The 22,627-nt window shown below is 43.2% G+C and overlaps 2 protein-coding genes across 3 annotated transcripts in view; one reads left to right on the forward strand and one right to left on the reverse strand.

Annotated features, from left to right (window-relative positions):
- Positions 1-535: 535 nt before the first annotated feature.
- srp54 (signal recognition particle 54) lies at positions 536-16,042 on the reverse strand. Its single transcript, XM_083791407.1, has 17 exons — positions 15,956-16,042; positions 15,161-15,257; positions 13,244-13,341; positions 11,880-11,971; positions 11,491-11,575; positions 11,014-11,118; positions 9,883-9,949; positions 9,042-9,099; positions 8,060-8,210; positions 7,810-7,958; positions 7,567-7,667; positions 6,945-7,031; positions 6,727-6,800; positions 6,264-6,372; positions 5,369-5,539; positions 4,430-4,525; positions 536-1,550 (listed from the first exon to the last, which is right to left on the reverse strand). Exons 3-17 carry the CDS (start codon positions 13,319-13,321, stop codon positions 1,459-1,461), a joined length of 1,515 nt encoding a protein of 504 aa, XP_083647533.1. The 5' UTR covers positions 13,322-13,341; positions 15,161-15,257; positions 15,956-16,042; the 3' UTR covers positions 536-1,458.
- A 715-nt stretch (positions 16,043-16,757) lies between these two features.
- The window catches only part of LOC310877851 (uncharacterized protein), a 7,173-nt gene continuing 1,303 nt past the window's right edge, over positions 16,758-22,627 (forward strand). Inside the window, exons 1-7 of one of the 2 annotated variants that reach the window (XM_083791812.1) lie at positions 16,758-17,049; positions 17,349-17,448; positions 18,189-18,310; positions 20,039-20,177; positions 20,591-20,712; positions 21,816-21,926; positions 22,115-22,221. In XM_083791812.1, the coding sequence (XP_083647938.1) occupies positions 17,352-17,448; positions 18,189-18,310; positions 20,039-20,177; positions 20,591-20,712; positions 21,816-21,926; positions 22,115-22,221 (698 nt within the window). In that variant the 5' untranslated portion in view covers positions 16,758-17,049; positions 17,349-17,351. Of the gene's footprint in view, positions 17,050-17,242; positions 17,449-18,188; positions 18,311-20,038; positions 20,178-20,590; positions 20,713-21,815; positions 21,927-22,114; positions 22,222-22,627 lie in introns of those variants that run through there. The other variant, XM_083791811.1, reaches the window with a different exon arrangement.

Below are 22,627 nucleotides of genomic sequence, written 5' to 3' on the forward strand. Positions count from 1 at the left end.
AATCAGTTACCCAACCTTTCTTTCTTTTAGGCAAGGGTTTAGCATTGGGAGAAGAGTGCATCAAGTACTGATATTTTGATATTAAAAAATAACATTTAGAAGGTTAACCTCCTGATTTTCGGAAGTTCTATAGTTGTATTAGTGTATTTTTGCAATAATGTGTGGGTGTCACACAATCCCATAGCAATTAACATTTGACTTGGAACCTGGACCACAGTTCTGCTTATTAGCCTATCGTTGTCACTTGTCAGGCAGAAATCTGCCATCACCACATTATTCTAACTTTTGTTTTCTCCACGAAAACAAACACGGTGAAACACCATACTTGTTGATCATGGTTGAGTCACCCAAAAGCATCAATCAAAACGAGCGTCTTTTAAATCAATACCGCCCCCATGTGGCAGGGTCAGGTTAGTTTCCACCTAGCCTCGATAGCTACCCAGGGTCCATTCGACAAGACAACCGTAGCCTGCAATGCCCTGGGCATATCTTGTCTTCCAATACTTTTATTCACAGCACAACAAAATCATTTCAATCAAGTCTTAACAGAAGAAGTTTAATGTTGTTGTTTTTACATTAAAAACAAAGCACACAAGGCATATTAAAATGTTGCAATACAAATCTTTATTAGAACATGACAAAAATATTGTCACAAACTAATTATTATGTTGTATTATCCCTCCCAGCCTCCTCGAAACAACTAGTACAGTTAACTGTACAGGTAAATAAACCTGTTTTTTTTATAATCTTATACACAAAATACAAATTAAAGACTTTTATTATCATGGTGACCATCATCATCATCAACATATCTCCACCAGTTTTAAGCTGAACATATCAGAGAGTTTTACTGGTTTTTATTTAAAGTCCCAGGGTTAGTTTTACCCCTCTTTCTTTGAACAGTAGAAAAGAACCGTGGTTCTCAAAGTGGGGTCCGAGAGGGGACCCCCAGGGGTGCTTAGAGAGGGTTCCAGGGCACGTTTTTGGCTAGATTAGTTTGAAACCAAATGGATGGCCCTGTAACTCTGAGTGTGTACAACATTGAACCAATGGACCCTTAATTACGGATTCATTTGGTTCCATTTGTACACTCTTCAGGCCCCTTTCTCCACCAAAAGAACTTTGGTTCTACAACCGGTTTGGTTCCAGTTCCAAACCAACCTTTAGGAATCTGATTCTGAACCAATTAATTTAGTTCAAAATTAGGCAGGGGGAAAAAAAAGAACGGAACCAGGAAAAGGGGCCTCAGAGTTATGGGGGGGGGTCCGTGTGGCACCAATGATAACCATACAGGGGGGGTCCTTGAAATAAAATGGTTTGAGAACACCTGGAAAAGGAAGAGACGACAAATTCAACCGACCGACTGATGAGAACAAAGTGTAACGTGGCAGTAAACCCCCCCCCCCTTCTCCGCCGTACCCCCCAACCCGCGCATGGTCACATGACCGCTGGGCGTGGTCACATGTTGTTGAATCCCATCATGCCCTTCATGTTGCCAGCGGCTCCTTGCTGGAACTGTCTCATCATTGACTGGAGACCGGCCATGCCACCTGCGCGCGCACACACACACACACACACACACACACACACACACACACACACACGCACACAAACCACAAACACACGGACATGAATAAAACACAGACACAATTTAATGTCAGTGGTGAAAAGAAGTACTTTTTTTCCCCAGTAACCCAGAAAATAAACCTATAAAAAAGAATGAAAAAAAGTAATGCCGCGTTCACACCAAGGAAGCTAGAAAAAAAAGCAAAGCTAAAATGATGAAAAAAAAAGCAAAGCTAAAATGATTTCGAAGTAGCTTTTTTTTTTTTAAGTGGGCATGTACAAGGTACCAGTTATCATTCAAGCGGCCTGGACAGGCCTTGAGACGAGAAAGAAAACAGGCAGTCCGAGCAGGCGTGCATTTTAAAGTCTAAAATGTAAAATAGCGGCTGTAGAGGAGAAATAATTATATATTTAGTTACATCATAACCTATAAATATGCTATGGTCTTGCCAAATATGCATTCATATTACAATACATATACAGCCCTTATTTAAAAAGTAAATAATTTAATTTGGTGTCGGTGCGGTCAGCAATCACCCCCCAGTGCCCCACTGGCAAAAAGATACTTTCTGGCCTTGACAGCCCATACATCCAAACAGAAAAGTCCTATCTGATTGACAGCCCATACATCCAAACAGAAATGTCCTATCTGACATGACGTTAAACTCACCTTGCCACTCGATTTGTCACTAACTTTATGCATGCACATACCCTCTAATATCAGTCACTACAGGACAGCTGTTTTCAATTAATCTATCATGGCTAAAATGGAGTTTGAACTAAGTTACATACATGTTTGAAAGTGAATTAAAGCTGCATTATTTTTTTCCTTTTCTACCCCAGATTTCCTGTGAAAGTGCTTACATGTTTTTACTATTGAGCTGCTTGCTCAGGGGATAAATTGAATCTTGATCATCAGGTCAAAACTCGTGTCAAATCCTATGTCTAGGTGAGACATGACCTTTGACACGATCAAAATGTCTCAATAGAAGAGCAGGGAGAAGAAAATAAAGTTATGTTGTATTGACATGGGCTTCTATACGGATAGACAAAATAAAAGTGCATTCATAAAAGAAGTGACATAGTGCCACTTTAAGTAAAAGTAGCAATACCACAATGTAAAAGTACCGTAACAAGTTAAATGCCTGTATTCAAAATGTTACTTGTGCTAAATCTGTCAATCTTATTTTCACAACACGTGGCCATAACGTGACATGCTTGCCAGACATGTTTTATGGGGGGGTAATATAACATATTGCCCTACTGCCCTAAAGGGACCTTGCTTTATAATGTCACTCACTCTCTCTGACACACACACACACACACACACACACACACACACACACACACACACACACACACACACACACACACACACACACACACACACACACACACACACACACACACACACACACACACACACACACACACACACACACACACACACACACACACACACACACACACACACACACACACACACACACACACACACACACACAGCATTGTGTTTCCTAAACAGGGATGAAAGTCTGACTAAGAGAAAACGTATTCTTACATGTTCTCTTAGTCACACTTTTATCCCCGTTTAGGAAGGAACACGGTGTGACAGGCTGTTGGTTTGGGAACACCACATAACAGGTTTATACAGTCAGTTGCTCTACATTCTATTTAGATTCGCACTCATTGACTCGTCAATATCAGAGAAAACAGTGCTTCCTTGATGTTCAACGTCTTCACTGTGAACTGTGTGTGCCAATCCATGCTTCATTTTCTATCTGGCCGACATACGTAGTAAATGAAAGAATGCTGATCAGCCAGACAATACACCAAGGGTCATTACCCACAGACCAGAACAACAGAACAACCCAGAACAACAGACTAAAGTAAACTGTAAATGTAGGTTTTATGAAAAAATATTAGATGGTAAATGGTGCATTTCTTTTTCTTTTTAAAGATTTCTTTTGGGCTTTTCTGCCTTTAGTGATAGTTATAAGTGAAGACAGACAGGAAAGTGGGAGGGAGAGACGGGGAGAATAGCCGCAAAGGTCGTCATGAACGGGACTCGAACATGCGACGCGCTGTCAGGCCAGAGCCTATATGAGGCATGCGCTTGTCGTACCGCTAGGCTAGTGGGTGCCAAATGGTGCTTTCTTATATTCTTTTATTTATCCAAACAGCTCTTTACAATGTGCGTTGCATTCACACACCGAAACCACGCAAAGCACCAGCCTGCTCATCGAGAACAGTGTTCAGTGTCTTGACACTTCCACAGTAACTCAGGAGGAGACCAGGATCAAACCGGGGACCTTCCAATTCGAAAGGCCAGTCACCCACCTGGATCAGCGATCTGTGCCAGTAGGCTACTAAACCCTGTGATGATCACAACTATTGATATGGCAAAGTCTAAAGTCATAAAGATTTCCTCTGTGTCCCCGCAGGAACCTCTGGCTTCAGACAGCCCATAATGAGTACAAAGTCCATATTTATATGTAGTAAAAACAAGGCAGGACTCGACTACCCATTATACAACACAAAACATAAACAATGATAGTGCAGTCTGATGAGGTCAAATCCTCGTCCACATCACAGTGATCGCTGTAGCCGAACCCATTATCTGCGATAGACCAACACTATTGCACTGCTCTGCAGGCCGCACTGCTCCCTTTTAGGCATATCGTGTGAACACACAGACCATCACACTCACACACTTCACCTTCGTGCAATATTTCAGCCTCTTAAAAAAGGGAAAAACTGTAGCTGCTAAGACTCTAGCTGCTGTTCACAGAATGCATACTAGATTAGAAGAGAAATAATCCATAGCTGCAGCCCTAGTAAAAATAATAAGAAAGATTGTTACCCATGTGATGCAGGACTCTGGGGTCCATCATCTTGGCCATCTGCTGGTTCAGCTTGGCCATCTGAGACGGGTTCACGTTCTTCGACATATCTCCACCTGAAAGCACACAACACACAATGTCAGCATGGCAAGAGCACGGGCTAAACCCAGCCTGTGGTGGAAGTACTCATATTTTCCTTACTTTTTGCTATACCACAATGTAGAAACACTCAAGTACAAGCCCTGCATTCAAAGCATTTTCATCTAAATGTACTTAAGAGTAGCAAAGGTAAAAGTGCTCAGCAGAATGGCCTAACTTCTGCATAATGTGTGTTAATGCAGTGGTTCCCAACCACCTGTTTTCCTTGGAGCCCCCCTCCTACTAAGTGCTAACATCTGAGAAAGCTGAGACCCCGGCCCACATGTATGCGAGCGTGCACGCACATGTTATACATACGTTACGTTAACCATTTTTATTACATGGCTTGGTTGAATGCTTGATTCTGATTGGTCAATCGCTGAATTCAGCGGTCTGTTACCGACACCAGCTGCGCCCCGCTGACTTACTGACGTTTCCAACATGACAGCCATGTAAACGCACACACAGCTTAACATTGCTCTCAAAAATGTTTTTGAAAACATTTGAGCGAGGAATAGACGAAGCAGTACCCCGAAATTGATTCCATTTGATCAACTCACTTCCTTGTTTTCCGACAGTGCTCCAGCCCTGCAGCTGGGCAGACGCAGCCAGCGCGACACTTAAGGAATACATTTTTTGTTGCGTTTTGGGTAAATGTATTAATTTACGTTAGGTAGCCATGTAATAAGCGTGATAATATCCGATATATTATCCCTTACATATAATTGGTTAACGTGTACTTGCACAACGACTCATAATACTTTCGACCGACAACACAAGACCCGCCGGCTGTGATTTGAACGTAAAGGAGGAATGTGAACCTTTGAAGAGTCCTTTGATGCCTCCCATCTTCTTGACCATCTGGGCGAACTTGGTGTACTGGGTGAGCAGCTCCTGGACGTCCCTTGTGGCCACACCGGCCCCGCGCGCCACCCGGGCGATCCTGTTGGGTGCTTTACTGAACAACTTGGAGCCGTCCTTGTTATCCAACTCTGACAACGCAACACACAGAGAACACGAGATGCTTTTATGTTGCACACATGTTTTTTATTTTATTTTAAATTCACAATTTTTAGCTCACGATTTCATAACCCATTTTTTCACCCGGTGCCAATTGCCTGAACTGTAATCCTCTGCCAACCTGGGGAGAGCCCCAAACTGAGCTCATGCTTCCTTCAATATTATCACCTGACCGGTGATAAGAAGCGTTTAGGACGTAGCACGTGGAAGGAACACGTTATTCCAACAATTTCCTTTCCCGGCCATCAGACATGTATCTATTCATGTATATAGTACGCTCTCTCTCTCGATATATATGGCCTAAATTTGGCCATAGCCGCTTGCCCAAATGTGCCAAATGTCACATTTGTGATGACGCCTATGGCCGTTTTTAGCCCAAGGAGTGTTTTTCGTGCAAAACTAATGCTTGAAATGGGTATTTCTTATATAGGTTGTCAATAGTATGGTCACATGTAACTGGCGATAACTGGCATTAAGCTACTGAATTGGAAGACTTCTCATGTCAAAATATAAACTAGAGACATGTAGGAATACAAATAAACATTTTATGGTCACCTTAGGTGGTACAAATTCATAAAAACATCAGTGTTGGCCCCTGCACTATTAGGCGAGCGAGTCGCTCCACCTTCAGTCGACTCAGTGCCATCCGAGTTATCGTGCGTGCGTGTGTGTGTGTTCACGCTAGTGCATGCGTACCTTGGTCATTCATACTGTCCATGATGGTCATGAGTTTCTTCAGTCTGGCCATGCTCTCCTGTTCATTTCCTTTACTCATGAAGTCACTGCCGAACCCTGGAATCATTCCCTACAGGAACACCACACACACACACACACACACACACACACACACACACACACACACAAGGACTTATTTCCTATCGACTATAAACCCCATGAAGCCTTGAATTCAACGAATTCATGGAGATTTTAGTTTTTGTCGAATTCCTAATTTGTCGACAGAGTATCACACCAGTCATCATTATTGGCCCAGGAATGCAATGTAACTGATCGAAAATAAGTAATTGTTTGCGTGAACAACTACTCCTTTAACATGTACTGTACCTGCATGACACCGTGTCTAGAGGTCAAATTGAGCTCTCCGTCTCTCTCTATGCATATTCATTGTATACTAAATGTATTATTTAGTACAGTGTTTTACCATAATCTGTCCAAATGGTCCCATCTTCATGATGTTCTGAAACTGCTCATACATGTCCCGCAGAGTGAACTGGCCTGCAACACAACACACACATTAATACTGTGTCGCATTCAACTGACAGGCTGACAGGCAGACAGGCGGACAGACAGACAGACAGACAGGCAGACAGGCAGGCAGACACACAGACAGACAGGCAGGCAGGCAGACAGGTTTCTCACCATGTTTCAGTTTGTCGATGAGTTCCTCGTTGTCGTCCAGTTTGAGTTCGTTAACTTTGTCGATCAGACCTTCGATGTCTCCCATTCCTGAAACCAAAACCAGTATTCATGAGGGCAGGGCAAAAAAAAACAACATTCAAGAAGCAGTAACCGTCTTAACTTAATATTTCTCATGTGGGTTAATACATTAATCGAGGATTTCGTCTTTTCTTGTACATCAATGAATCTCAGATATTCTAATAAATGAACTACATTGGATTAGTCTGATTAAACACTCAACTCTGTATTATAATTTACTGTACTCAGCTTAGATGTTATGAACCCATCCATTACATTTACTACAGAAACTCACTTTCAAAACTACATTTTCACAATGTGTTCATTTGATCATATAAATAGAGGTTAGCCAAGGGTTGAGTTCATGTGTAGGTAGCTATTCTGGGCATGTCATAATTGGCAACCATTCTGTGAAAATAGGCAATCTACAAGGTCACAATGTGTCACAGCATCTTGTAGATTGGGTGTAGACAGTGGCGGGGATCCCATTCAATGAAGTACATTAGAGTGGTTAGGTTGTGTTTACTATTAAAAGTCATGCGTTTCAGTTTCAGACATTAATTACCCAGCAGTTTGCTGATGAAGGGTTGTGTTTTAAATGGCTCAAAGTCATCGATGTGTTCTCCCGTTCCGATGAAGATGATTGGACTCTTGGTTGCAGCAACACTGGAGAAACACAGAATACAATGTTAGTACTCATGAGATTACCTTTACACTGCTACTAAATATAATACCTTTACACAGAGTACAATAGTGTAATACCGTATGTAGTGTGATGATCTGAGTACTATGTGTAGTGAGTACTTACGCACTGAGGGCTCCTCCTCCTTTGGCGTGTCCGTCCAGTTTAGTGACGATGACCGAGGCTATGTCGACTTTGTCTTTAAAAGCTTTAGCCTGAGACTCACAGGCCTGGCCGATAGACGCGTCCATCACATACACTATGTTGTCTGGTTGCTGAAAACACAACACACACACTGTCAATCCTCTGCGCTATAATTATATTCTTTTCGTTGTGCCGCACAACTATTCTATCATTTACAATATATAATACTGACCACAGCGTTGGAAACTTGCAACATCTCTTCAAACAGAGAATCTTCTTGTTTGTGTCGTCCACTGGTGTCAACGATGATGATCTCAAAGTTCTCCGTTTTGAACTTTTCTACTCCCTCCGCGGCAATGACCACTGGGTCCATCTCTGTGTAGCTGGAGAGATGAGACACATAACAAAACTAGAAAAAGTGCCCTTCCGGGCACAGGTCTCCACCAGGTTATCCACAGATCCGTGCAGTTAGAGGTAAAAACACTTTTCGGCCAGTTATAGCGCCACCTTGAGGCTGAGTTGAAATTGTTCATGTGGCATTTCGTCCTCGGCCTAGTGGGAATGTGGGTGCACAATTTCACGGAAATCACGCGATGTGTTCATGATTTGCAGCATTTTGTTTGAAACTGAGCACTCCTGTGAACTTTGGAAGCCAATCTTAACCAATCAGGATGGAGTCTGATAAATCTGAAAGACCCGTTTCGTTGAATGGCTCTAGAGAGACTGTGTACCAATTTGCGTGATGTTTGGACAAAATCTGTAGGTGTACTGTGCAAAAACGTGTTTTGCACAAAGCGGCCTCCTGGTGGCGCTATAACAGGCCGTTCTGGAAAGTTTGGGGCAGAGGTTCATGGTTGGCATCCAGGGAGTGTGTGTGCAAAATATGGCATTGAAAAACTTGTTTTGCACAAAGCGGCCTCCTGGTGGCGCTATAACAGGCCGTTCTGGAAAGTTTGGGGCAGAGGTTCATGGTTGGCATCCAGGGAGTGTGTGTGCAAAATATGGCATCGACCGGGTTAACGGTGGCCGAGATTAGCTGTTCACGGACACACACACGGACACACGGACGGACGGAGTGCAAAACATACTCTCCCCACATGCCTTCGGCCTGGTGGAGACAATGACCACTGGATCATTACGATCATATATAGAAAACAGTGTCTGTCTGTCTGTCTGTCTGTCCGTCCGTTTGTCTGCTCGTGTGAGTATGTTACCTTCCATAGAAAGGGATTCTGGCTTTTGTTGCATTCTGTTTCAACTGATCAAAGGCACCTACAAAAAGAAAGAAAAAGATTTAATAAAGATTAAGATACATTAAAAATGAAAGAAATTAAATGTCACACAGACAGAGACAGGCAGGCAGGCAGACAGACAAGACAGCATATGTACCAGCTCTGAATGTGTCGGCACACAGACAGACAGACAGACAGACAGACAGACAGACAGACAGACAGACAGACAGACAGACAGACAGACAGACAGACAGACAGACAGCATACGTACCAGCTCTGAATGTGTCGGCACACAGACAGACAGACAGACAGACCGCATACGTACCAGCTCTGAATGTGTCGGCACACAGACAGACAGACAGACAGACAGACAGACAGCATACGTACCAGCTCTGAATGTGTCGGCACACAGACAGACAGACAGACAGCATACGTACCAGCTCTGAATGTGTCGGCACACAGACAGACAGACAGACAGACAGACAGACAGACAGACAGCATACGTACCAGCTCTGAATGTGTCGGCACACACACAGACAGACAGACAGACAGACAGACAGCATACGTACCAGCTCTGAATGTGTCGGCACACAGACAGACAGACAGACAGACAGACAGACAGCATACGTACCAGCTCTGAATGTGTCGGCACACAGACAGACAGACAGACAGGCACACAGACAGCATACGTACCAGCTCTGAATGTGTCGGCACACAGACAGACAGACAGACAGACAGACAGACAGACAGACAGACAGACAGACAGACAGACAGACAGACAGACAGACAGACAGACAGACAGACAGACAGACAGCATACGTACCAGCTCTGAATGTGTCGGCACAGATCAAGCAGGTCTTCCATCCTTTTCTTTGGTAGTAGTACGCCAGCTATAGACACAAGTTCACACAACACACATGATGTCACTGTGATGTCATCTGTTCACTGTCTTATGTCAACATAATTATGTTCACGCTTAAACCCAGTCCAGAGCAATGATTGGCGACAGGATTAGTTGTGACTTGATAACATCCTAAAACTAGGAGGAGCAGGAGCAGAGAGAGTTTACAGATTATATGGCACTTTCCTCCATCTTTTCGGATAGCCTTCATGCAGTAAAAAAATAAATAGACTTAAGCTGTGTGTGCGTTTGTGTCTCAGGGGCGACGGTGGCTCAGGGGTAGAGTGGCCAGATGGGGACCGCAAGGTTCCCAGTTCGAACCTGGGTTCCCGCAGAGTTAGGGTCGAAGTCCTTGAACCCCTAATTGCTCCCGATGTGCAGGTTGGTGCCTCACATGGTTTCCTCCAGCATCAGTGTATGAATTTGTGTGTGAATGTAATGCACAATCTATGTAAAGCGCCTTGGATAAAGACGCTGTATAAATGCACCATTTTGCCATTTAGACACAAACACACAGCGCCTGTGTGTGTGTGGTGAGAATGTGTTTGAGAGCAAGAGAAAGAGAGAGAACATACTGCCGGTTTCTCCACGATATGACCGGTGTGTGTCATTCTTTTTGGTAATTTGGTTGGAGTAGCTCCGTTATATAAACATGATAATTCTGCCAAAAGGTGATAAGCAGATCTTATGTCTACTCCACCCTCTCTGCCACTGTTTGGTTGTTTATGTATGGGCGAGTGAGTTCTCAGAGAGAGTGGTGGTATGTGCTAGTTAAACGTTTGACAGCTTCTGCAACATTTTGCTTGCTCACTTACGACGCAATGAGACGGCATGCCGTCTGCAATGTTCTGCAATGGTTCCATCATGCTGTGAATCATTGGTCTGGACTGGGCTTGTTGTGAGAACAATGTGTGTGTCTGTACCTTATGTGGTTGTAACCATGCGTGTGTCTGTACCTTAGAACAGGTTGTGGTTGTAACCATGCGTGTGTGTGTGTGTGTGTGTGTGTGTGTGTGTGTGTGTGTGTGTGTGTGTGTGTGTGTGTGTGTGTACCTTAGAACAGGTGGTGGTTTTCCCACTGCCCTGCAGACCAACAAACATGATGACGTTGTTCTTCCCCTTGGTTGGAGTCCAAGCCTTGACACCTGGATCAACCAGCTACACACACACGTACGCAAATACACACACAGTTACCTGGTTTTTCTTTTCTGACAACAAAATGTTAGCAAAGTATATTACATCATTATCATACCCAGAAGTTATGCGAGAAAGCCAACTGATTGGCAAAAAAACTATTTTCTAGCCTTGACAGCACATACTGTATCCAAAGTTCCAAACAGAAAGATCCTATATCTGATTGCATTAAACGACAAACGCTCTTTAAGCATGCACATACGCTCTATAATATCATATGTAGTAGTAGTACTAGTAGTATTATAATAACCTTTAGTAGTATAGTAAGAATGCAGCAGTAGCATATATGTAATACAGTAACGGTTAAATATACATTTATAGTTATAGTTGACACACCTTCACCAGTTCTTTGAAGACAGCATGTTGGATCATCCTTCTCTTGTTGAGACCAGAGGCCATCTCCTCCAGGTCAATGGCAGACCTTCAAGAACACACACACACACACACACACACACACACACAGTGACCTTCAAGAACAACACACACTGTCTATGACCGACCATAATTCACATTTAACCCTGGTCCGACTCCTCAATGAACTCCAGTGTTGGTTTTCTATTCCACCCGGGCCTAGTACTATTACAGCTGGTTTTACTTAGTACATAGCAATACTGTATAGTACATGTGAGTTGTAAAGTATTGTTTACACGGTATAGTGCAGTATAACACAGTTATTGTATGACATAACATAAGTCCAAGTAGAGCAGTACTGCAGTAGTACTTACTTGACATTCTCTCGCAGCTGTTTGACAAGTTTAATGTTGACGTCGGCCTCTAACAGAGCAGCACAGACCTCCTTCAACATGGAGTTCAACACCTGGACACAGGACAACATTCACATCACGGTCCGAGCCATACATTTAACACATTTTGGGAGCCAGAAAGGAGAAGAGTCTGGGACGCGTGGAGCGTTATCCCGGCTGTTTTAGCGAAGGTTCTGACGGTGTTAGCTTATCTATTACACCCATAGGGCCACCAAAAAATGCTACAAATCCTCTACAAGCTACAAATGCTACAAGTCCTGTTTGTTGCAGATTTGTTTACAAAGCCTAAAATAAAAGGTCAATCAAGAAATTATTTGTAGACAAAAAAGGTTTTTTTTCCCATCCAAGTTGTACTGCTTAATTCCCAAAAGGTGTCAAATGCAGACTTGCAAAGAAAAAGATTCCAAGGCACTTCCATCTTTGGTGAAACAAATAAAAATATGGTTTATTGATGATGCAAGGCAACAAAAAATACCAACACGTTTCGACAGTCTAAAAATATATGTTTTGTATGTAACTGCCCTAACTGTCAGTAGGAAAGGAAGCTTTACTATGGGGTCTATGATGTATAGGACTGGGGCCGATTCTACAAACACCTTCTAAATCCTGACCTAAGTTTGCTGAGAAACTTCAAATATTTATTCAAAGATGACAAAAAATACATGTCGCTATATACTGTACATACATAGCTAGCAACAAGAAAACCCAAAAGGGGTCCCCCAATTGAGGCTCAACCAATCAGGCTCTGCCAGTGGGCGGAATTGATTGCCAAGTACACTTTTCCGTTTGCAGTCTTCACACACAGGCACATACACAGATCTCCATGTGGGACACCGGCCGACAGTTAAAACGGGTGCTATGACAACTTATATCACTAGGTTCCCAAGTTGCATCGTGCCGGTGGCCGACTGCGACGGGCACGTACAGGTCTAGTATGAAATAAAAACATTATCTGAAACCTGACGTTATATTGTATAAATCAATTATTTGGGGCAGCGGTGGCCTAAGGGTTAGAGGAACGCCCTTGTTGCCGAAAGGTTGCTGGTTCGATTCCCCGGACGGGCAGGAAAAATCTGGGTCGAGAAGTGATTGGTCATCACTCACCCAACACCGCTGTAGTGCCCTTGAGCAAGGCACTGAACCCCCAACTGCTCCAGTGGAGCTGCTTAGTGGCCAACGGTATAAGACTGTGGTTGTACTGGTCAGCTCCCAGGTTTGAATGTGTGCGTCTGTCTGTGTGTTTCTATGTGCAGGGCGTTGCTGAAAATGAGCACTTGTGCTCAGCTACTACCCTGGGTAAATAAAGGAAAAAGAAAGAAAATTACCTCCTCATTGATGATGGTGGCGTTGCTGAGGGATCTCAGCGCCGAGGTGATCTTCCTCCCCAAGTCGGCGAGCACCATGGTGACCGCGCGTCTCCCGCCTGCAAGACGAAACCAGACAGACGCATGGATTAAAGCAAAAGTTTAATCTCACGACTGAAACAGTGTGCCCCCACACACTACTAACGTTGTTTCTTAAACAATTAACACAATATGTAAATGATTAAATTATGTTTTAGTGATATTGTTCCTGAAGAAATCACACTGAGGTTTTTGCTTTTACATGAAATATCTGAGAAGATTAGGGTTTATGGAAAATGTTTCTGCAGCCTATTCTACAAGCTGTAGAAAGGGCTACTTTGGCTTATTCACTTATGCTTTTTTTAGGGTTTCCTGCACAATGTCCAAACATATAAAAGTTTTTTAAAAGAAAAAAAATATTATACTTGCGGCCAGTGAGGCTTTTTTGTTTTTTTTGTTGTCGTTTATGCTTTGGGGAATATTATTTTATTGTTTCTATATTGCACTTATTTTAATTTTTTATCATTCATTCAATGTTATTGGCATGGTGCTGCGCCATGCTTGAAATAAATCGCACCATGCCAAGCTGAGGGGGCTAGTGAATCATGGTGTGTGAGTACCTCCCTAGTGCCTCCCCAGTGCCACCCCAGTGCCTCCAGAGTGTCCGCCAAGTGCCTCCCCAGTGTCCCGAGTGCCTCCCCAGTGTCCCGAGTGCCTCCCCAGTGTCCCCCCCAGTGTCCCCGAGTGCCTCCCCAGTGCCTCCCCAGTGGCTGCAGTTTCTCCCCAGTGTCTGCCCAGTGCCTGCCCAGTCCCCCCACCCCCCCCCCAGTGCCTCCCAGTGTCCCCCTGAGTGCCTCCCCAGTGCCTCCCCAATGGCTGCAGTTTCTCCCCAGTGCCTCACCAGTGTCTGCCCAGTGCCTCCCCAGTGCCTCCTTAGTGTCCCCCAGTGCCTCCCCAGTTTTTCCTGCAGGAAACTGTTTTTATGTGCAAGTTTCCGACAAGCGCTTCCAAACTCCAACACTTTTTTGACACATAGTAGCTCATGTCTAAGGTGGATTTTTATGAAACAAACGCTTTTCAGATTGAATGAGGTTAATTTAAGCTTGCCCTACAGCTGCAATGTTGGTGAGTTTAACGTCGTTTAATACAAGCGGATCAGTCTTTTCTATTTTGGATGAATGGGCTGTCAATGGAGGGTAGATTTAGTTAGTGAGAACTCGCTAACGCACTGGACCAGGGCTAGTCTAGATTGATTCAACCCAATCAGGGGGGAAAAATCTAGTGTTGCAAATGAAGGCTTAAGGCCTATTCATAGTCCAGTTTTGGGTGAAGAGGTGACCACTGAAAACTACAACATGAGGTCACGCTGCGGTGGTCCCCGCTCACACAAACACTTCCCTCTGACTCTGTATTTACCAACCACCCTTTCGGATGGTGGTCACCTCTTCACCGAAAGCTGGACTAGTAGTACCGCCATGCCCATGACGTCCATAACATGAGGTCATAATAATATTAATAATAATAGCTCAAATTTATATAGCTCTTTTCTAAGTAGCGGTATACAAAAACACTAGGAATAAACTTTATTCAAGAAAAAAAAAAGCAAAATGAATAGAATAACATACATAAAAGGCTAAGAAAGGGAGCGGGGGACATCTTAACCAGACCTCAGTTGGGGAAAGCTATTTTGTAGAGGTGGGCTTTGAGTCATGAACCATGGCTAGTCGATCACTGTTGATTTAATAAAGTTTCCTGGGAGCAACTACACAGTGTGCGGACAACCCTCCTTTCTCATTGTGCATATTTCTTTGTTCGGCACCTGTAGAATTTTTGGAGATGGCCGTGCTTCCCTTGAATCCCTTTGGACCCTATCTTTAGTCGTCAATGACATCAACTTACCGGTACTAGATCAGGCGTGAAGATCCAAGTCCTACTGCGTCTGTCCTTGGAGATGAGGGGGAACCTTCCCCAGATGTTCTCCAGACAGAAGATCAGCCTGGACATACAGACAGACAGCAGATCTCAAGTAATGGACCGACAGAAAGATCAGTCCGACTCCAGACAGACAAGACCGGTATTGACAGGCAGAATACCAGTTTCGACAGACAGGGTTACTGTAGTAATTCGGTAATAATTGACGCAGACAAAGATCACATTGTTTAACATGTTTTGCTTCTAATACGACATGCAATCTTAATATCCATAACTGAATAACAACACCTTAGCTTTGTATCATTCATCTACAACCAGATATGTAAAACAGAACGGGCAATCATGTTTAGTAAAAGGATGTTGTTGACAAAATACGTTTCTTAGCTCAAACAGCTGACGCCGAGACGTCACACACAAACCGGTTACCTATGCAATTATGTGACCTTGGACTGATGTTTCTGTTCTGCTGACGAACGAGACGATCAAATAAATCCCAGGTGAGGACCAACATTTGTTATTATTATTCTCAAAACCAAACTAAACAAACCCCACACACCACAACAACAACAGCCTGAGCAGCAGCAGGTTTCGACGGGTCACCAAACGCGATGTAACGCATGGGGTTAGCATCGATGCTAACTGTGTGTTAACAGTTCGGTTCGGAGCTCGCCTCGGGTCCAGCCCGGAGGAGGTTGGGTCACGTGTTCAGACACATTTAGACCTCACAGCATCGTAGATGTTATGATGTATAGTTATATTTACCAGTAGAATCTCTCAGAGTGGTGTCAGTCTGTTTAACGCTGATCTTCACAGCTCTCTCAACACAAAATGATCGTCATCAAACCTACAACCGGAAATAGTCATATTACAGTGTTGCCAACTCTTGTGAGAGAAATCAGCCAACCCAGCTCCAAGAACTTTTGTTTTTTAATTAATCTTTTTATTTGTTTTCAACATATATTTTAAACAATCCTACATGTCAAAATAATAATATTAATTATGACAATAATAAACAAAATCAACAACATACATATCAAAACAAAAACAGACAAACAGAGCACTGCTGCTTGTACATTCATGTGTAGTGAATCAAGCCAACTCTTGTCGAGAGAAATAAGCCCAATCTTCCCTCGAAAAACAAGCCAAAACAAGCCCAATAATATGAGAAGCGTCTGAATAATATCGCCATATAACACTAATAACTAAATATTTGACGCATTTGTCATTATAAATTCTATGTATGTCTATAATTATGAATGTTTTGGTTATTTATTATACTATTCCACACATAGTTGGGTCTGGTGTCTCAACTATGTCTATTCAACCAAACCTATGGTACTATTTATAGCATAGGCTATACATAAAATAATAAAATAAATAAAAAAAAGTACAAATATGATATAAATATGAATAACAACACACCTCTCAATTTATTTATATACATAAATTATATTATATAAATTGTATTTGAGACATTATAGAAACGAACTCGGAAGTGGCCGACTTGTACTTCCGGGAGTGAGTTGTGTTTACTTCACACGGTCTTTTAAAGGTGGACTGAAACTCCAACGATAATAAAATGATCCAAATATTATATTATTATTGATCATAATGATCTCATCATTGGTTGAACACCGGAGGGATATTTATTTGAACACTCGCAAATGGAGTGACACCACACTCCTTAAACTGCTAGATTTTTTTCGTTCATTCAAGTTTTATTTTATTCTCGAAATTACACTGAGTAATTATAAACTCATTTCCAGTGTCGTCGAGTAATACAATATCATATAGAAAAAACATCACAATACAGATCAGGAAAAGAAAAGAAAAGATCAGGAAAAGAAAAACAAAAGGTATACATGTGAATTACATAGGTTTACAAATAAAAAGCCAAGACACATTTCAAAACGATCTAAAAACAGTTAGTCTGTAATGCTCACCAAGGTTTTAAAACAACTCAAGGGTACCAATGTGGTCAATTCTATCGTGACTCCTCCTCAAGAAACACCACGTTCCTCCTTAAGAAACACCACGTTCTCTCACTGCCAGTCACTGGGGACAACAGTCCAAAGCTACTGTACACACTTCATTTATTCCCTTCTTGTCATATTAATATTGTTATTGTTTTGTTTTTATTATTATCATTATCAAGACAATGAACTTTTGGGACTCAAAAGCAGAGATCCATCAGCTGCTTTCCAGGGTGGATCCTAAAGATTTGCCCAGACTCTTGGACTGGATGAAAAACTCAGGTAAGGTTTGTTTTTAAAATGTATCATCATCAACCCTAGCTTTAAAATAGTAGATCTACAAAGCTAACAAGGCATCTCGTTGTTTGCTTGCTACACATCGGGTTTACACCCTGGCTTGGTGACAGGGAGGCACTACACTACACTACAATAACTGCTTTGTGTTCACTCTTACAGTATGTTTTCTGTTAGTAATCCCTCCCTGGCTCTGATGTTGTATTAGTTAGTTTAGTTAGTTTGTTTGTCTTGTTTTTTATTGTACTGTACTGTAATGTAATGTATTGTATGTCTATGTACTGACTGTTATAAAGATTTGTTAATAAAATACAAATAAAAACAGAGGGGAGTCTGCAGTGGTTCTCAAAGTAGGGTCTGGGCACCCCCAGGGGTCCTTGAGGGGGTTCCAGGGGTCCCCAGCAAAATAAGTTAATATAGCATCAGTTTAACCACTACCTTTTATCTATCAGCTACATGACAAAAATAGCCGATCTACAATTCATCTGCTAGTAGTAAAAAAAACATTCCTATAGCCGGAGTGTTTTTCGTGCAAAACAAATGCTTTCAATGGATTCAGTCATGAAAACCCCCTATAGTTTACTTACCATGTTTACTATAGTTTACTTACCATGAAAACCCCCTATAGTTTACTTCAAGTAGAATGTCATTTTGTAAATTGTGTGTGTGTGACTGTGTGTGCGTGCGTGCGTGCCTGCCGTGTGTGTGTGTGCGTGCATGTGTTCCAGATGAGCTGGATGACGTTCTTGTTGACAACCGGACAGTGATTCTTCAGAGCATCTCGGAGGACCTGAGGGGGTCTCTGCCCCTGGACACCATGCTGCCCTGCGAGACCACCGCCATACAGCGAGTAAGACTAACCAGGGTCTGTGATAGGGCGAGACCACCGCCATACAGCGAGTAAGACTAACCAGGGTCTGTGATAGGGCGAGACCACCGCCATACAGCGAGTAAGACTAACCGGGGTCTGTGATAGGGCGAGACCACCGCCATACAGCGAGTAAGACTAACAGGGGTCTATGATAGGGTGAAACCACCGCCATACTGCGAGTAAGACTAACCAGGGTCTGTGATAGGGCGAGACCACCGCCATACAGCGAGTAAGAATAACCAGGGTCTGTGATAGGGTGAAACCACAACCATACAGCGAGTAAGATTAACCAAGGTCTGTCATAAGGTGTTGCCAGTTGCCAGAGAATTCCATGCTAGAAGGCTTTCTTACCTTTATTTGTAGTTGTTACGTCCCCACCAAAGAGGTCCAGGTGTTATTTTGTGCAAAACCTCCTTATTGTAAGGATGGTAGAGGTTTTCTTCGTCACAGGAGCGGAAAGTGCTGCCCGCCGGTATAATTGGGTGATTAGGTCTTTGGCGATATCTTTGGCTAAATGGGCAAGTTAAGGGAGCTTAAGTTGCAAGGCTTAGTTTTAGATTCTCAACAGACTATTTATGAAATGATAATCGGACAGAGAACTTGTGCTGGCGAAATGCCTTATAAAAGGGTGGGATGACGTCACCACTAGGTAGGCGTGACATCAGCCCTGACACTTATTGGCTATTTCCCCTACCATAAGCCCTTGATGAATTGAATTGAATGGGGCTATGGGGTGTTGTGCTAATTCGCTTATTTCCATCGCTCAAAATGGAAATTAAGCTCCACCCCCCGCGGCTGACTGCCGCGGAGGAGAGCGTTTCCAGGAATCTGTCCGTCGCAGCAGTCAGCCGCGGAGGCGGAGCTTCTTTTCCATCCACCAGCTGTCTAAAAACTCAGAAATTACGTAAAACACAGCTTCTTCTTTCCGCGGCTGTCGGCCGTTTTCCGCTCAGGTGTGGAACCACTGTAGGGCGAAACCACAGCCAGAGTAAGATTAACCAGGGTCTGTCATAGGGCGAAACCACAGCCAGAGTAAGATTAACCAGGGTCTGTCATTGGGCGAAACCACAGCCAGAGTAAGATTAAACAGGGTCTGTCATTGGGCGAAACCACAGCCAGAGTAAGATTAACCAGGGTCTGTCATTGGGCGAAACCACAGCCAGAGTAAGATTAAGCAGGGTCTGTCATTGGGCGAAACCACAGCCAGAGTAAGATTAACCAGGGTCTGTCATTGGGCGAAACCACAGCCAGAGTAAGATTAACCAGGGTCTGTCATTGGGCGAAACCACAGCCATACAGAGAGTATTGTTTTGTCCTGATTAGTACGGGATATTTTTTAGGGCAGTGGTTTGAATTATTGATTGATTGATTGATTGAATGCTTTATTAGGCAGAAATGTAAACTGTTCAGAGTACAGTTCAGACACTTAGGGCCCTATTTTCGTGTATTTGTCTTTTTCACTATTTTGAAAACCATTTTTGAATAGTTCAAATAATGTATTTGGCTGAGGACGTCCCATCTCAAAAATATTTTTCCACTTTGAGAACAAATGCTTATGCTTATAAATCTTAAGAGAATAACATAATGGGTGCAAAAGTAATCAATTTAAAAAAGAGATCAGTAAATCAAGCGATTGTTTTTGTACAAAGGGTTACTTGGTCGGATCACTTGGATGAAGTGTTGCATGGCTGTGTTTGTGCACGTCAGACTCGGCAGCAGTCTCATCCTACGGTGCACGTGGACTCCTTCCTGTACGATGAAGAGTTGGTGGACAGACTGTGTGACGAGAGGAAGATGAGCAGAAACTACTGTCTGAGCTGTGGTTCACACAGCACCGCTCCCCTGGGTACGTACGTAGTTTAAACTACAGTCTGAAGTGTAGTTCACACAGCACCGCTCCCCTGGGTACATACGTAGTTTAAACTACAGTGACAGTCTGAGCTGTGGTTCGCACAGCACCGCTCCCCTGGGTACGTACGTAGTTTAAACTACAGTCTGAAGTGTAGTTCACACAGCACCGCTCCCCTGGGTACATACGTAGTTTAAACTACAGTGACAGTCTGAGCTGTGGTTCACACAGCACCGCTCCCCTGGGTACATACGTAGTTTAAACTACAGTGACAGTCTGAAGTGTAGTTCACACAGCACCGCTCCCCTGGGTATGAATGGATAGAGTGGTTAAAAGGATTGTGATGCTGTGTATTGTTAACTGCTATACCATTAACATTGTATTAACGGTGTGTTTTTGTCTGTCTGCAGAGTTCATCTCTCACTCCTTTTCCATCCCAGAGCTGCGCTTCCTCTTCCACAACGTTCTCCCTGACCTGGCGGGGAAGCTACTGGTGGATGTAGGCTCTAGACTGGGAGCTGTTCTCTATGGGGTGAGTAGAATAGGAGCTGTTCTCTATGGGGTGAGTAAATAGACGGGAAGCTGTTCTCTATGGGGTGAGTAGATAGACTAGGGGCTGTTCTCTATGGGGTGAGTAGATGGACTGGGAGCTGTTCACTATGGGGTGAGTAGATAGACCGAGAGCTGTTCTCTATGGGGTGAGTAGATAGAATAGGAGCTGTTCTCTATGGGGTGAGTAGAATAGGAGCTGTTCTCTATGGGGTGAGTAGAATAGGAGCTGTTCTCTATGGGGTGAGTAGAATAGGAGCTGTTCTCTATGGGGTGAGTAGATAGACTAGGGGCTGTTCTCTATGGGGTGAGTAGAATGGGAGCTGTTCTCTATGGGGTGAGTAGAATAGGAGATGTTCTCTATGGGGTGAGTAGAATAGGAGCTGTTCTCTATGGGGTGAGTAGAATAGGAGCTGTTCTCTATGGGGTGAGTAGATAGAATAGGAGCTGTTCTCTATGGGGTGAGTAGAATAGAATAGAATGATGACAGAAAGGCGCATGTTTTTATGTTTCAGGTGTGTGTGTGTGTATGATTCAGCTGTGAATGTTGCAGTGGTATCTGTGTGTATAACAGCCCTATCTCCGGCCAGGATGAGCTTTGTGAACCTCTTAGTTAGAGTTCATAAGGAAAAGGGAGGAGGCATTCCCATAGGAGTGCTCGAGTCTGGGAGTACCTCGGCTCGAACTGAACTTGGTAAACAAGCCAATTGATGAGTACGCGATAAAGCGGAAGTGAAGCTTACTCCCCACTTCTGTTTCATCTTGGTCTCACAAATGTGTCCTATTATCAATAGAAATCATCTAAGCATATAGCTTGCCACTTAGCAGAAATTAATATTAAAAAGTTTAATGTAAAGATACTGAAATGCCAGCTTCCTTACTCGGATTTCGGGAGGTGTACAGTAGTTCCAGACTATATAGCATTCGGAGATTGTGGAATAGTTGTCTGGTTATGCGAGACTACACTGCAGATATACCATATTGGTTATATGTGTGTGTCAGTATTATTTGAGTTCCAGTGGTACGTTATACTGCATGTGTGTTCAGCCGCAGCGCAGTGGTATATATAATTGTATATGTTTTCAGGGTTACTTGTACAGTAGTGCGCTGCGCCTGGTGGGGGTGGAGCTGAATGAAGAGTTTGTCAGACTGCAAAACATGGTTGTGGAGAAATACGGCCTCTCTGACAGAATACAGGTAAGACTCACTAACTCACCTCTCGTCTACAATACATACTACCGCACTCGACATGTGCAGAACTAGTAATTACAGTATGTAGTAGCAGATGTCTACTATCACAGTATCCGTGGTGTGAAGTTGTTGCTCATGTACTGTACTTAAGTAAATCTTTGAGGTACTTTAGTTTACATTGTTGTGTTGTGTAGGTGGTCCATGCAGACGTATCCTGTCGGCTCCATCTGGTCCAGGAGTCGGACGTTCTCATCATGAACAACGTGTTTCAGTTCTTCATGGAACCAAGAGATCAAATACTGTAAGACAGGCACGCACTCATGCACGCACACACGCACGCATGCACTCACACGACACACACACACACGCATGTGCGCTCATGTACGCAGACGTTGCAGACACGTACACACTCACTCTTGACTTACACACACACACACACACACACACAACACAATGAGATAGAGGACAGTGTCGCTAGTCAATACATTTACAATGCATTTATTTAACACAATACTGACTCAAAAGATGAAATGGAACATGTCATTTGAATGACGTTTCGTTGTTTGACCTAATTACCGGTATGTTTGATTGGCACGGCAGCAGGTTTGAACCAGACACAAGTATGACACCTTCGCATATGTTTACAGTTCCAATTTGCTGCTGAGCCACTCAAACAAAGCTAAAGGTAAATTAACTGGAAAAAGAAA

This window comes from Protomyctophum parallelum (assembly GCF_964188405.1).
Source record: "Protomyctophum parallelum genome assembly, chromosome: 20".
NCBI lineage: Eukaryota > Metazoa > Chordata > Actinopteri > Myctophiformes > Myctophidae > Protomyctophum > Protomyctophum parallelum.